The sequence below is a fragment of the Lepidochelys olivacea genome (genome assembly GCF_965140295.1).
Source record: "Lepidochelys olivacea isolate rLepOli2 genome assembly, chromosome: 1".
Taxonomy (NCBI): Eukaryota; Metazoa; Chordata; order Testudines; family Cheloniidae; genus Lepidochelys; species Lepidochelys olivacea.
In genome coordinates this window covers 237,532,265-237,545,856 of record NC_140411.1, presented here as the reverse complement: position 1 = coordinate 237,545,856, position 13,592 = coordinate 237,532,265, and the positions used below count along the sequence as shown (strand labels likewise).

General features: G+C 42.8%; 1 protein-coding gene across 13 annotated transcripts in view; it reads left to right on the top strand.

Annotated features, from left to right (window-relative positions):
- PLEKHA5 (pleckstrin homology domain containing A5) overlaps positions 1-13,592 on the top strand; it is a 275,009-nt gene that overhangs the window by 169,777 nt on the left and 91,640 nt on the right. For all 13 annotated transcript variants that reach the window (XM_084635411.1, XM_084635405.1, XM_084635414.1 and 10 more), the window contains exon 7: positions 11,357-11,429. In XM_084635411.1, coding sequence (XP_084491537.1) covers positions 11,357-11,429 — 73 coding nt within the window. The remainder of the gene's footprint in view (positions 1-11,356; positions 11,430-13,592) is intronic.

Genomic DNA, 13,592 nt, shown 5'->3' with positions numbered 1-13,592 from the left:
ATTCCAGACTACGTGCTACTGGCCTGGCGTGGTAAAGTGTCCTACCATGGAGGACGGAATAAGGCTGCCCTCTCCAGAAACCTTTTACAAAGGCTTTGGGAGTACATCCAGGAGAGCTTCGTTGAGATGTCCCTGGAGGATTTCTGCTCCATCCCCAGACAAGTTTACAGACTTTTCCAGTAGCTGTACTGACTGCAAATGCATCCCAAGTCTTCAGGGAAAATTAATCATTAAACATGCTTGCTTTTAAACCATGTATTATATTTACAAAGGTACACTCACCAGAGGTGCCTTCTCCGCCTTCAAGGTCCGGGAGCCTGCCTTGGGAGGGTTGGGAGGGTATTGGATCCAGGGTGAGAAACAGTTCCTGGCTGTCGGGCAGAACGGTTTCATCTTCCGCATCATCATCGTCCTCGTCCCCAAAATCCTCATCCCCGTTGCGGGAGACTCCCCCACCTTGCAGGAGTCCACATACAGGGGTGGGGTAGTGGTAGGAGCAGCACCTAGAATTGCATGCAGCTCATAAAAGTGGCATGTCTGGGGTTCTGACCCAGAGTGGCTGTTTGCCTGTTGGATTTTTTGGTAGCCTTGCCTGAGCTCCTTAATTTTCACGTGGCACTGCTGCGGGTCCCTGTTATAGCCTCTGTCCTTCATGCCCTTGGAGATTTTTTCAAATATTTTGGCATTTCGTCTTTTGGAACGGAGTTCTGATAGCACGGATTCGTCTCCCTATACAGCGATCAGATCCAATACCTCCCATTCGGTCCATGCTGGAGCTCTTTTGCAATTCTGGGACTGCATGGTCACCTCTGCTGATAGAGCTCTGCATGGTCACACCACGCTGGCCAAACAGGAAATGAAGTTCAAAAGTTCCCCGGTGCTTTTCCTGTGTACCTGGCTAGTGCATCTGAGTTGAAAGTGCTGTCCAGAGCGGTCACAATGGAGCACTCTGGGGTAGCACCCGGAGGCCAATACTGTCGAATTGCGTCCACACTACCCCAAATTCGACCCAGTGATGTTGATTTCAGCGCTAAACCCCTCATCGGGGAGAAGTACAGAAATCGATTTTAAGAGCCCTTTAAGTCGACAAAAATGGCTTCGTCGTATGGATGGGTGCAGGGTTAAATCGATCTAACACTGCTACATTTGACATAAACTCGTAGTCTAGACCAGGGCTTAAAGATGTTCTCTAGGAATTATTTTAAGGAAGTTCTATGGCCTTTGTTACACAGGATGTTGAATGAGATGATCACAACGGTCCATTTTGGCCTTGAAATCTGAATCTTCAGAGCTTGAGAAGTTTGAGTGACAGTCGTGTTAGTCTGTATTCGCAAAAGGAAAAGTAGTACTTGTGGCACCTTAGAGACTAACAAATTTATTTGAGCATAAGCTTTATTTTATTTATTTGAGCATGAGCGACAGCTCACTTCATTGGATGCATTCAGTGGAAAATACAGTGGAGAGATTTATATACACAGAGAACATGAAACAATGGGTGTTACCATACACACTGTAACAAGAGAGTGATCACTTAAGGTGAACTATTACCAGGGGAGGGGGTGAAGAACCTTTTGTAGTGATAATCAAGGTGGGCCATTTCCAGCAGTTGAAAAGAACGTCTGAGGAACGGTGGGGGGAGGATAAACTTGGGGAAATAGTTCTACTTTGTGTAATGACCCATCCATTCCCAGTCTCTATTCAAGCCTAAGTTAATTGTATCCAGTTTGCAAATTAATTCCAATTCAGCAGTCTCTCATTGGAGTCTGTTTTTGAAGTTTTTTTGTTAAAGAATTTCAACTTTTAGAGAGACTGCTGAATTGGAATTAATTTACAAACTGGATACAATTAACTTAGGGTTGAATAGAGACTGGGAATGGATAGGTCATTACACAAAGTAAAACTATTTCCCCTTGTTTATTCCCCCCCATTGTTCCTCTGATGTTCTTGTCAACTGCTGGAAAGAGCTTGAGAAGTGTCAACATCTCTGTCCTGTCAAACACTTCAGAACCCAGTAGGCAAACAAAGAGTCTGGGGATCTCCACAGCTAGTATCATTCCAGCTGTTGTGTTAATAGCTGACTGGTCCTCTCAGTTGCTGGTGAAACAGAAGTCTGTACCCTGTATCCAAAGTGTGACAGGGATTGGGATCACATATAAAATATCCATTTCCTCTCTTTAGAGCACAGTCTTCTCCCTATAAGCCCAGCTAAATCAGGCAAGAATTCACAAATCCTCACCTCACTAAGTAGTGCCCCCATTCTCTTTCTGAAACAGAATCCCAGTTTAAAGCAGTTAGCTGATAGCTAAATATATGTGCTACAGGCTCTGTAGCTGCGACATGTAACACATACTCCCCCGACCTGTCCCTCTAGGTCCATAAAACGTACTGTGGTGGATCAAACATTATCCTAATGGAGGGCTTCCTTAGCCAGTAAAGCTGAAGTTGCACTCACTTGCATCCAAAGTAGAGGTATTGGGACCTAGCCCTCACAGCAAACCAATTCTTGCTTCTGCATCCATCAACTGTTGAATCCACAGGGTTGTTCTTAACTCCTTTATTAAAATCCCTACTCCCTTTTGCTCTCTGGCTCCGCTCTCAGAGCACGACTAGGATATAACCTGCCAGATGGGTTGTCCACAATGAAAACTTTATATACAGCCCAGAGCATCTACTGAACATGTCTGGTAACTACCACCTTATTCTGAAAGTTTCTGAGTCTTTAACTCCTTCTGAAGGTCGAAACAGCAGACTGGCCCGACGTGCATGGGCTGAAATCATGGAAAAGCAGCATCGCTTGCCCCATAACCTCTGCCGTGCAGAACACAATGCCATCCACAGCCTCAGAAACAACTCTGACATCATAATCAAAAAGGCTGACAAAGGAGGTGCTGTTGTCGTCATGAATAGGTCGGAATATGAACAAGCTTTCCACGATTTCAGCCCGTGCACGTTGGCGGAAGCAGTCTATGTAGAAGTCCAGTCTGCTGTTTCGACCTTCAGGAGGAGTCCACATAGAATCTGGAGAGTGGGTTTGTGTGTGTGTGTGGGGGGGGTGAGAACCTGGATTTGTGCTGGAAATGGCCCAACTTGATTATCATACACATTGTAAGGAGAGTGATCACTTTAGGTAAGCTATTACCAGCAGGAGAGTGGGGTGGGGGGAGGTATTTTTTCATGCTTTGTGTGTATAAAAAGATCTTCTACACTTTCCACAGTATGCATCCGATGAAGTGAGCTGTAGCTCATGAAAGCTTATGCTCAAATAAATTGGTTAGTCTCTAAGGTGCCACAAGTACTCCTTTTCTTTTTGCAAATACAGACTAACACGGCTGTTACTCTGAAACCTGTAATTTGCAAATGTTTCCTTCAGATGTCTCACTGTCATCTAGGGTCTTCACACTTGGGCCACAAGTCATTGTGGATTCGCACTCCAGGAAGAGGACACCTAATCATTTGAGACACACACATGCAAACGGTGCAAATTATTAAAAAATGTTATGTAAGGAGCAAATCTGCATCAGCAGGATGATAAACTAGATGACTTAATAACTCTAACTTTCTAACTCTAGTTTCTGTTAATCTATCAAGATACTGGAAGCTCTGTTTGAAAAGGAGGGATGTATATAGGAATGCAAACATACATATTGTGTTCAAAGGTAGGATATGATTTTCATACAGAGAGCTTTGAAGCCTTCTGTGCACATTGGCGTGCCTATAATTTGTGACAGTGTCAGTCCGGATGGCTGCAAGAGGGTCCTGGAAGGCAGATATATTTGCCCTAGAATGTTGAAAGCTTTTTTTCCTACAAGCTGAGAAGGGGTTACCTCAGATCAATTAGGGACACCTGAATCCAATTAAGGGCTGCCTGAAGCCTTTAAAAACCCCTCCTCTGGGGGGAGAAAAGGAGGAGACACACACAAGCTGCTGCCAGGCTAATGGCAGCAGAGAAATAGGCGGTTCCATGTGAGAGGCTATGCTCCTTCCCATAGGGGAAACCGCCAAACCTGAGTGCCTGCTAGGGGAAGGACTGACACCCCAGGGCAACCAACCGGACAACACCTTGCCCCAGTGAGAGGTTGCAGTGAAAGGCACCTTCCTGGGTTTTTGTTTGACTGTTTCCTTTTGTTTGGTGGAGGATCACCCCAGAGGCCGACCCTCAGGCCTACTCTGAAAATATGACCAAGGGAGCACAGAAGGGGGAAGGCAAACCCTGCCAGAGTGGGGCTGATTACTCCAGGCCCGCCATCGCCAGAGGGGGAAACACTAAGTCTGGGGAGAGAAAAGAGGTGCCTTGCCACAAATTGTTGTGCACAATTACTGCCATTGCATGTTCAACATCTGATATGAACTTTTTTAATGTTTTAGTATGCGTATATTTATACATAAATCCAGTTAACTATGGCTTCAAAATTTCATTGATATATCAATTTGTAGTTGTTTTTCTTGCCAAGATTTGTCAGTCCTATTTTTAATTTACTAGCTGCTTCTTCAGTTACTTACTGAATCTTGAGTTCTTATAGCTGGCTTTTCATGAATATTGTCTTGTGTTGATATAGAAGGCAGTACCAAAGAATCTAGAGTCATGTGAATGGTTGTCAGCATTTGGGTACTCTGCTTCGGAGGAGATCTGATAGGTGGTGAAATAATTCAGTGTGAATCAAATAATTAAATATCTTCCAATGGGGCCTCAAAGTACGAAGGGTTTAACCACTTCCACTCTCCTCTGCTTAATTCCTTCTGTACACACAGGCTCAGTCCTGTCTCCTAGAGCTTATTTATGTCCAATGGAACACACATTGAGGTAGTATCAAAAAGAGAAGTTAAAACATCCTGAATATAGCTAGTCAGATAGCGACATTTAATCAAATAATTGGTGGGAAAATTAGTAAAATTTGCATTAAATTCTGGGATGAATTTTTATTCTAGGGTACATTAGGATCAACTGAGAAACAAATATATAGTGAGACTATTGTCAAAATGAGCCCTGGATAACTCCATTAATAAAGGAAAATCATGCATTATGTGTTTGATGAATTTCACTACCATGAGAGGTAAAAACGTAACAAGGTGATTCAAAGAATAGTGCATCCAGATGTAGTCTGTCTATGCTGTAATCTCTCATTTCAGAAATTGAATTTACTTCCCTCACGTTCCTGTCTATAATACTCACTCCTTTGAATATTTGTCCACTATAGGATGTGCGCACATTTGTGCGCTCTTGACTGGAAGTTGCAAAAAGCAGCATCTATAGGGCTGCACCTGTGAGAGCAATGCCTTGTGCTCTTGGGCAAGGGCATATAAGGAGGTGCGGACTCGCTGCCACTCTAGTTCCTTCTCAGTCACCTGTGGGTTGAGATGGAACAATTGCAGTATCTGCTTCTTTCATCTACTTCCTGCCTTTTCTTTCTTCCCTTGCTGTTTTTGTTTATGTAGTTAGTTTTCCTTTTTCCTAGTTATTATTTTCTTAGTTGTAGCACAACTTGTACTCAGAGGGTTCCTAAGCTCCCCACCCCCAACTTCTTGCCTTCCCCATTGTGGTGTATGGCACTTCTCCGTTTTATGCCTAAAACCCCTGGGTTCAAGCCCAGCCAGACCTGCCATAGGTCTGTCTTCCATAGTTACAGGCAGGCTATTTTGAGTGTCTCAGAAAAACTCATGTCCCGTTGTGGTATACAGTACACATGAGTTTAAAGGCAGGTCCTGTAAAGAGAGAGGCCCAGCTGTGTGCTTAAAAAAAAAAAAAAAAAAAAAAATTGCTGTTCTGGTCTGTGAGGGGGCGGGGCTGGCTGAAGGGGAGACAGCATCTGGCAGTCTGCTGGAGCGCTGCTGGCAGCAGGGAGCTGGTGAGTGCTGCAGGGTATGGGAGAGTGGGTCTCTGGGCAGGTTTGTGGGCCAGGGAGGCACTCTGGGCAGTGGGGGGCATTGGGAGCTAGGGGTGTATGGGTGCTGCAGCACCACCAGGTTTTAGCTGCCCAGTCCCACATGGCACGGTCTGGCCCTGCGGACAGGGTGCTGCTCCTGGCCCCATTTTGTGGAGGGGGACTGTGGAGGGGTTGGGGGGGCTCTATGGTTCTCAAGGTATGGCCCTTGTAACACATTGTGGGCCACATATGCAGCCCACAATGATAAATAGGTTACAGCCTTCCCATATTTGGACAACTGGCTCTGCAGAGGCCACTCCTCCCAAGAGGCTCAATTAGCAACCACCAAGACCCTAACCCAATATCAGTCTCTGGGCCTCTGTGTCAATGTAAAAATGTCTAACACCATTTCAGCAATAGACTTAATCAGGTCCATGCCAAACTCAAATGGTTCTGGGGTGGGTCAGGGGACTGGGCGCAGGGTGGGTTGGATAGGGGGTGGGGTCCCGGGGGGGCAGTTAGGGGCGGAGGTCTCAGGAGGGGGCAGTCAGGGAACAAGGAGCGGGGGGGTTGGATGGGTGGAGGTTCTGAGGGGGGGCAGTCAGCGGGCAGGAAATGGGAGGGGTCGGATAGGGGTTGGGGCCAGGCCGTTAGGGAGGCACAGCCTTCTCCATCCAGCCCTCCATACAGTTTTGCACCCTGATGTGGCCCTCAGGACAAAAAGTTTGCTCACCCCTGCCCTAGCGGCTTGGGCTTACCTGCCCAATGACAGATTCTTCACTATGTCCGGACTGATCTTTACGGCACGGTCCCCAATAACTGCAAGAACCTGCCTGCAACAGCTGGGCTACGTTTTGGTCTCCTTGTTTGTTACACTGCATACATGCACTTCAGGTGTCTTCAGGCATGGCTAAGGACTACGTACACCCTAAACAGGCAGTCTTTCCAAACAAATCACCATGCCTATGTAAGTAGTAGACTCTTTCAAGTGGTGGAAAGACCCACTAAAGGTCTTTATGGGAACTCCATTTTCACATCCACCACTTTAGAAACAGCTCATTATGGACGCTTCTTTCCTGGGTTGGGGGGGTGGCATATCTGTGAGGTGGACAGCACAAGACAGATGGTACTCACAAGAGAGAGTGCTTCACATTAACATCCTGAAACTAAGGGTTGTCTGTGTGTTAGCACTTCCTCTGTGATACCGAGGGGCACACTCTAAGGGTAATGTGAGACAACAGGGTAATTTGTAGCTGTACAATACAAAAACTGATAAGTGGGAGCAAGATCCCAGTCCTTAAGCACAGAATTGCTAAGGCTGTGGGACTGATGCTTTTTACATCACACAGAAATCTCCATGATTTACCAGCCAGGTCTTCAGAACACAGTTGCAGACTTCCTGAGCAAGGACCGTCCATCAGGACCATGCACGGGAAGCTCAATGGCTCCATTTTCCACAGCACCTGCCAGATCTGAGGCCTCCTCAAGGTAGACTTCTTCACAACTTCAAGCAATGTAAAATGTCATCTCTTCTGCTCCAGAAGAGCATATTGCCACAGTTCCTCAGGAGATTCCTCACTAGAATCTTGGCCCCACTTCCTGCTCTATGCTTACCTGCCTGTTCCTCTAATCATCAAGACTTTGCTCAGACTGAGATAAGAGTGGGCGAGGGCTATCATGGTAGCACCATTGTGGCTGAGGCAAGTGTGGCACGTTGTTTTCTGGCAGTGCCTTTCCGCCTTACCCTCAGGGAAGATCTGTCATAAACCTCAGGTGTCCTGACCTATCCCAACCTCTCGTCTCTGGAACTGACAACTTGGCTCCTAGATGGTTCTCGGGCACAGAATTCACTGCTCAGCCAATGTTCAGTCAGTCCTTCTGTCTATCAGGAAACCTGCTACTTGTAAGACTTACTGCCAAAATAGAAATGCTTCCATTCTTGGTGTTTTCACCACTCTGCAATCCTCAGAAGCTCCACTCTAGGGATCCAAATGACCTACTGGACTTAGACATGAGGTCTTTCAGTGAGCTGAGTTAGTGCTCCTGGCCACCGTTAAGGCCTTCCACTTACCTATAGAAGGGGTTTTACTCTTTGCCTCTCAAACCACAAATCATTCCCTAAGGATTTATTCAAGTTATTCCCTCTTGTCCGAAACCACACTTCTCCATGGAACATTAATCTGGTCCTCAACGTCGTGAGCAACTCCCCATTTGAACCGAAGGCTGCCTGGTCCTTCTCACATCTCTCTCGAGGCTTCATTTTTGATATCCTTCTGGCTGAGGTGATGGCTGGGAGAACTTGGGGCACTCATGTCAGAACCATAGTATGCTACTTCCTACTATGACAGGGTCATGCTATGCCTCCATCTTTGTTTCATCCCTGAAGTATCGTTGGAATCTCATATCAACCAAGAGATCCATTTATTATATCCTAAGTTCCATACCCCGAGGGAGAAAGTTAGTCTCCGCACATTAGATGTCAGAAGTGCCTTGTCTTTCTACCTTGGCAGAACTAAGACTTCAGGGCTTCTCCCAGACTCTGTATACTTTGCCAAAAGGATGAAGGGACAGCTAGTTTCCACTCAACTACTGAAGTGGTTTTGGGTTGTATCTTGACCTTCTGTTAAGCTGCTGAGGTACATCCCCCTCACGGAGTGACAGCTGACTCCACTAGGGCTCAGTCTACTTCTGTAGTCCTCCTTAAGGATGTCTCCATATTGGAAATCTTCAGGGCTGCAACCTGGTCCTCAGTTCACGTTTGCCAAACATTACGCCATCATACCTGCATCTAGAGCTGATATTACCTTCAGTGATGCAGTCCTCTGAACTGTCTTTGATTTGCCTCCTCAGCACCTACATCAGTGACGAGAGACTGATTGGGGATCTGCTACAGTGAAGCATCCTTAGAGACATATACTAGAAGAGCCAGTTACTTACCTGTACAGTAACTTGAGTTCTTCGAGATCTTTTGTTCTCTATGGATGCCCCACCTCCTGTCCATCTTTTCTTATGCTGTGGAGTCTTCCCAGGCTTCGTGGTTAAGAAGGAATTGGATTGGTGGTGGGTCCACATCTCCTTACATGACCTTATGTGGGAGCACAAGGCACACCTCTGAGATTGTGGCCTTTTACAATCTCCAGTTGAGAGTACACAAACATGCATACATCTTACAGTGAAGCATCCACAGAGGTAAAAGTTTTTGAATAACTCAAGTTATTGTTCTGGTGAGTAATTTCTCCTTTTTATCCTGAGCTGTGTCTTTGCAATTTGTTTTATAGGAAGATACACTTCCGTTGCTAAAACAATTTGATACTTTCTTTATTGGAAGGCTCAGGAGGAGGGGGAAGTTCCTTTTACATATTACTCATTTCTTAAGGGATATATAATGTCTTGCCAGGTTAGTATATCATGGTAATGCTGAAATATTCAAGAACTGAGATCTATTGTGTAGAAAAGACTTACTATGGGAGAAGTAGTAAATTCAGGTACGGAGCTATGCTATTTTTGTAAAAGTTGTATTCTCCTCATTGCTATATACTAATGTTCAAGTCCCTTTTAGAATGTAATTCCTGTCTTGTTTCACTAATGAAAAGCCTACAGCAGATAGATTTTAAGGTAAACTCAGTTGGAGTGGGCTTAAAGACTCATTTATTCTCTTAACGTTTGAATGGTGACTTCAGATAGGAAGGGGATGCTATAAATTACTGTGCTGTGTAAGTATTTGCAATGATGGTGATACAAGTCAGCTGATCTAAGAGTGTTATCTGGGTATGATGCAACCTTCAGAGAGCTACAGTTAAAGTACATACAGCTTTCATTCTCTGACAAGTTATCTAGTAATAGCATTCCTACTGTATTTAATTATACAGAACAGTAATTTGAGTCTCAGGATGTGTAAGCTCATTACACACAACATCATTCTCAAATCATTCTATATTCTTTCTACCAAATCTGAGTCTAGAACCAATTCTTAATTTTCTCATTGATGGAAAACACTGTCCAATTGCTGTGTAATGACACTCAACTAAAAGAAAACAAATAGCGTGCAAATACACCATATACAAATGTATTCACTTTACTGGAGGATTTGCCATACCCTAATCATCAACTCCACTCTTCTGCATCTTGGCCTGATGATTCAAAGGAAAGCAAAAAAGAAAATCCATAATGTTTGAGTAGTAGTGCAGTTATGGGCATGATTTGGGGAATCTTCTTGATCCCTGTAGATATCAGTTGAGGTCCTTGAGTAAGAGAATGTCTTGTGTTGGATGGCTCAATTAAACAACCTCTTAAATGGTCTGTCATGGGTTAAAAGAATGCTTTAGATTAAAAAAAAAAAAAGCTTTTACAAGCATTTCAAGTCTTTAAAGTTAATGGTCTCGTGGCTAAACCACAGTCCTGGGAGTCAGGATCCCTGTGTTATAGTCCCAGCTCCACTGCTGATGTAGTGTATGATCTTGGTAGGGCAGGTCATTTGACCAAGTCTTGTTTCCCCATCTGTGAAATAGGAATACCACAGACAGTGTTGAGACTTGATTCATTAATGTTTTGTAAAGCATTTTGAGATCCTCTGATGCAAGTTTTCATAGTGCCAAATATTCTAATTATGAAAACTTTCAGTGGCAGAGGGTTTGCTAAGTATAGATAAAATTATTCAGAAAAAGTAGGTTTTACACTCTGGGTAATATTTGTTTTTTACCTAGGGAGCAAAGCTTGAAAAGAGCAGCCAAAAAATTTGATGACTCTTTTTTTTTAAATTTTTTATAGCATACTCTCTTCTTCTTTGAGTGTATATAAAGCTTAGGGTTTTACTATAGTGCCATCCTTGAATATCACTTTAAATCCCATTCACTATGAGAATACTTTTAAAATTCACAAATACCTTTCTTTTTGGAGTACATTAACATATTTATTAAATCTTATTTTACCAGGATGTGCACACCGCAAAGCTTCATCTTACTTACACTGCAGTAGTCGTGGCAGTCCTTCATTCTGAGAAATGTATTGCAAATTGGTTAGATACATAAAAGCAAATGAAATTGGTTTAGGAATAATTTTTTTTATGTTGTAGAGAAATTTGCTTTAGGTTTATGAATACTGGTGGAGCGGGGAGTTTGGCACACACTTGATATGAAAGACAAGAAAAGATAAGGATAGCTTTTAAAATATTGGCTCACATAGTTCCTCTAAAAAAGCATACATGTTTATTTCCTTCTTCCCATTTACTGTAAATTGTAGTCTCTAGGTTCCTAAAATAATAGGCTTGTATTTCATTTAATCTTAAATTAGATCATCTGTACGCTTTCTAGGTAATCAGCTTGGTATTTAAAGTCAGGACTGTGTTAAGAAATCAAATGTGCATAAAACATGCTCTTAAACAAGAAAATCAATAGATGACATAAAATCATTGCAAACCAGGGGATCTGTTTTCAGTATGAGGCATTAATTGTTGATCGTCTGACAAATGCTTACTTGAACACTTTGATTTAATGTAGGATAGTACTGGTATGAAGCTGTGGAAGAAACGATGGTTTGTGCTTTCTGATCTGTGTCTCTTCTATTACAGAGGTGAGTTTTCTCCAGAAAGGTTTGTTTTTGTTTTACTTTAGAAACAGGAAAATCTTTGCATCTTTTAAAAAAAAAAGTTTAAGAGTTGTTGACATAAACTGTTCTCTTCCTCCCCCCTTCTGCCGCCTGCCTCCAACTACAATTGAACCTTTAAAATAAAGCTAATCCTGTCTTCTAATTGGTGAAAGGGTACAAAGAGCTGTTGGTTAACTTGACGTGTAAAATCAGCACACTAGTAGAACTAGCTGCACTTCCCAGGTCAAAACCAACTGCTGACATTGTGTGTTTATCTGGCTTTGCCAGAAGGAGTACAGGAGGCACTGGATGTGGTTTAATTAAGCTGTAGCTTTATTCTTAAATATCTGGGAGTATGTGGCAGATAGACTAGTACAGTGCAATTCCATAACCCTTGGCACATACTTGGGGACTGTCCCCTTATCCATGCTGGTCCCAGCCAATCCACTGTTGGGACCCAGCCACCCCCCTCATATGAGGGTTGTGTGTGGGAAGGCTATAAAGAAGGAGGCTGGCTCCCCACCATACCAGTTGTAGGAACCCCAAATCCCCTTTCTCTGCTCTTTTAAAAATTCTTTACCAATCCATTTTGAGAGATCAATGTATCCATTCCCTGTGGAGTACCTGCACTGGACATCTGCCACAAGCTTGCCTGGTCCAGATGAAAGGGGGCTTTTCTGGCACAGCTCTGGGTATAAATACCCAGAAGTGAAAATGATTATACTTATTTGAAAAATGTGCAGCACATTTTTACGTTAATCAAGGTAAACTAAGTCTCAAAGCAGAAAAGCTTTCTTTGTAATTCTTGTTAGTTCAAATTCTGAATTATTGGAATGCAGTCGTCATGCTTGCACTCAGCACTTGAAAGATTACATGTTGTTAGATAAACCACTGCTGGGTCAGAATTAGTCTACTCAGTAGGACTGTAATTTAGACATGGAGACATTGGTTGAGCTTTAGTTATTTTATGTAGTTAAATGGCCAGTGCCTATTCTGTGGTTTTCCTTGTAACGTTTGCCTACTTTTAGGAAGTCCTTTAAGGGTATGTCTGCACAGCCCATGGAAGTTTCATTTGTTTAATATTCTGGGTAGGTTGAATCTCAGATTTATGTTCTCCCCCCCCCCCAATGCAACTGAGAGGTGTTTTTGTTTTTTTGTTTTTGTTTTTTAACTTAAAAGTCTAAGGGTATACCTACACAACCTGCAGCAGCAAGCCTCCCAGCCCTGATCAATAGACTTTGGCTAGCTGGGCTCACTCTTAAGAATAGCTGTGTAGATGGTGCTTTAAAGTTGTAGCTTGGGCTCTGAAGCCTATGGAGCTGTCCATTCAGCTATTAAACATAAATAAAACTAAGTATTCAGAGGTCTGTTTCCAATTTCCCATTTGTTCTGTGTTTGATTAAGGTGTTAAGAGAGACAGAAATAAAAGCAGAGTAGTCTAATCTGTATAAAGTAAGAAGCTGAAGTTTCAGATAGCTATTTTAGCTGTCATTTCATTACTGAGACGTATTTAAATCAAAAAGTGTTTCAACAATGGTTTACAGTTACTAGAAATTATTAAAACAAAACAAGCAGACAAATTCTAAACCCTATTCTTTGGAAGTTGTTTATACTAGGTTAGTGCTATCTCATTCAGGAACTTAGATGAAAAGGGAAAATGTGCATTTGCTCTTAAATTGCAAACAGTATTTCTGGTTGTATATCTGACTGTAACACCAGATAGGTTGATAAGGTTTAGTCCAAAATTTTACCATGTTAAAATCCAGTGCCAAGTCCTGATTTAAGGGTTGAAAGAAAACTGATTTCATTGTAATTTTTAAATGCTTAGAGTATTATGTTTGTTTTCACTGGGGGATAAGACTGCCTGCTTTCACATAGAAAAGATATTGCTTGCAACAACAAAAAATCTTAGAGACCAGCATAAGAAGATTCTCTCCTATTTATACAAATGAAGATGGATGTAGTGGGTAGAGTAACATAGATAAAAGCTCAGATGATGGGAAGCAGATTTTTAAAAATTTGGAAACTATAAGCATAGCAGTATGCATGTAACAAAGAAATCCAGTTCCTCAAATACACAACTATTCAATGTAACAAAAATGGGTAGTGCTTTTATATGAGTGCTACTGAATGAGATTTACTTATGGG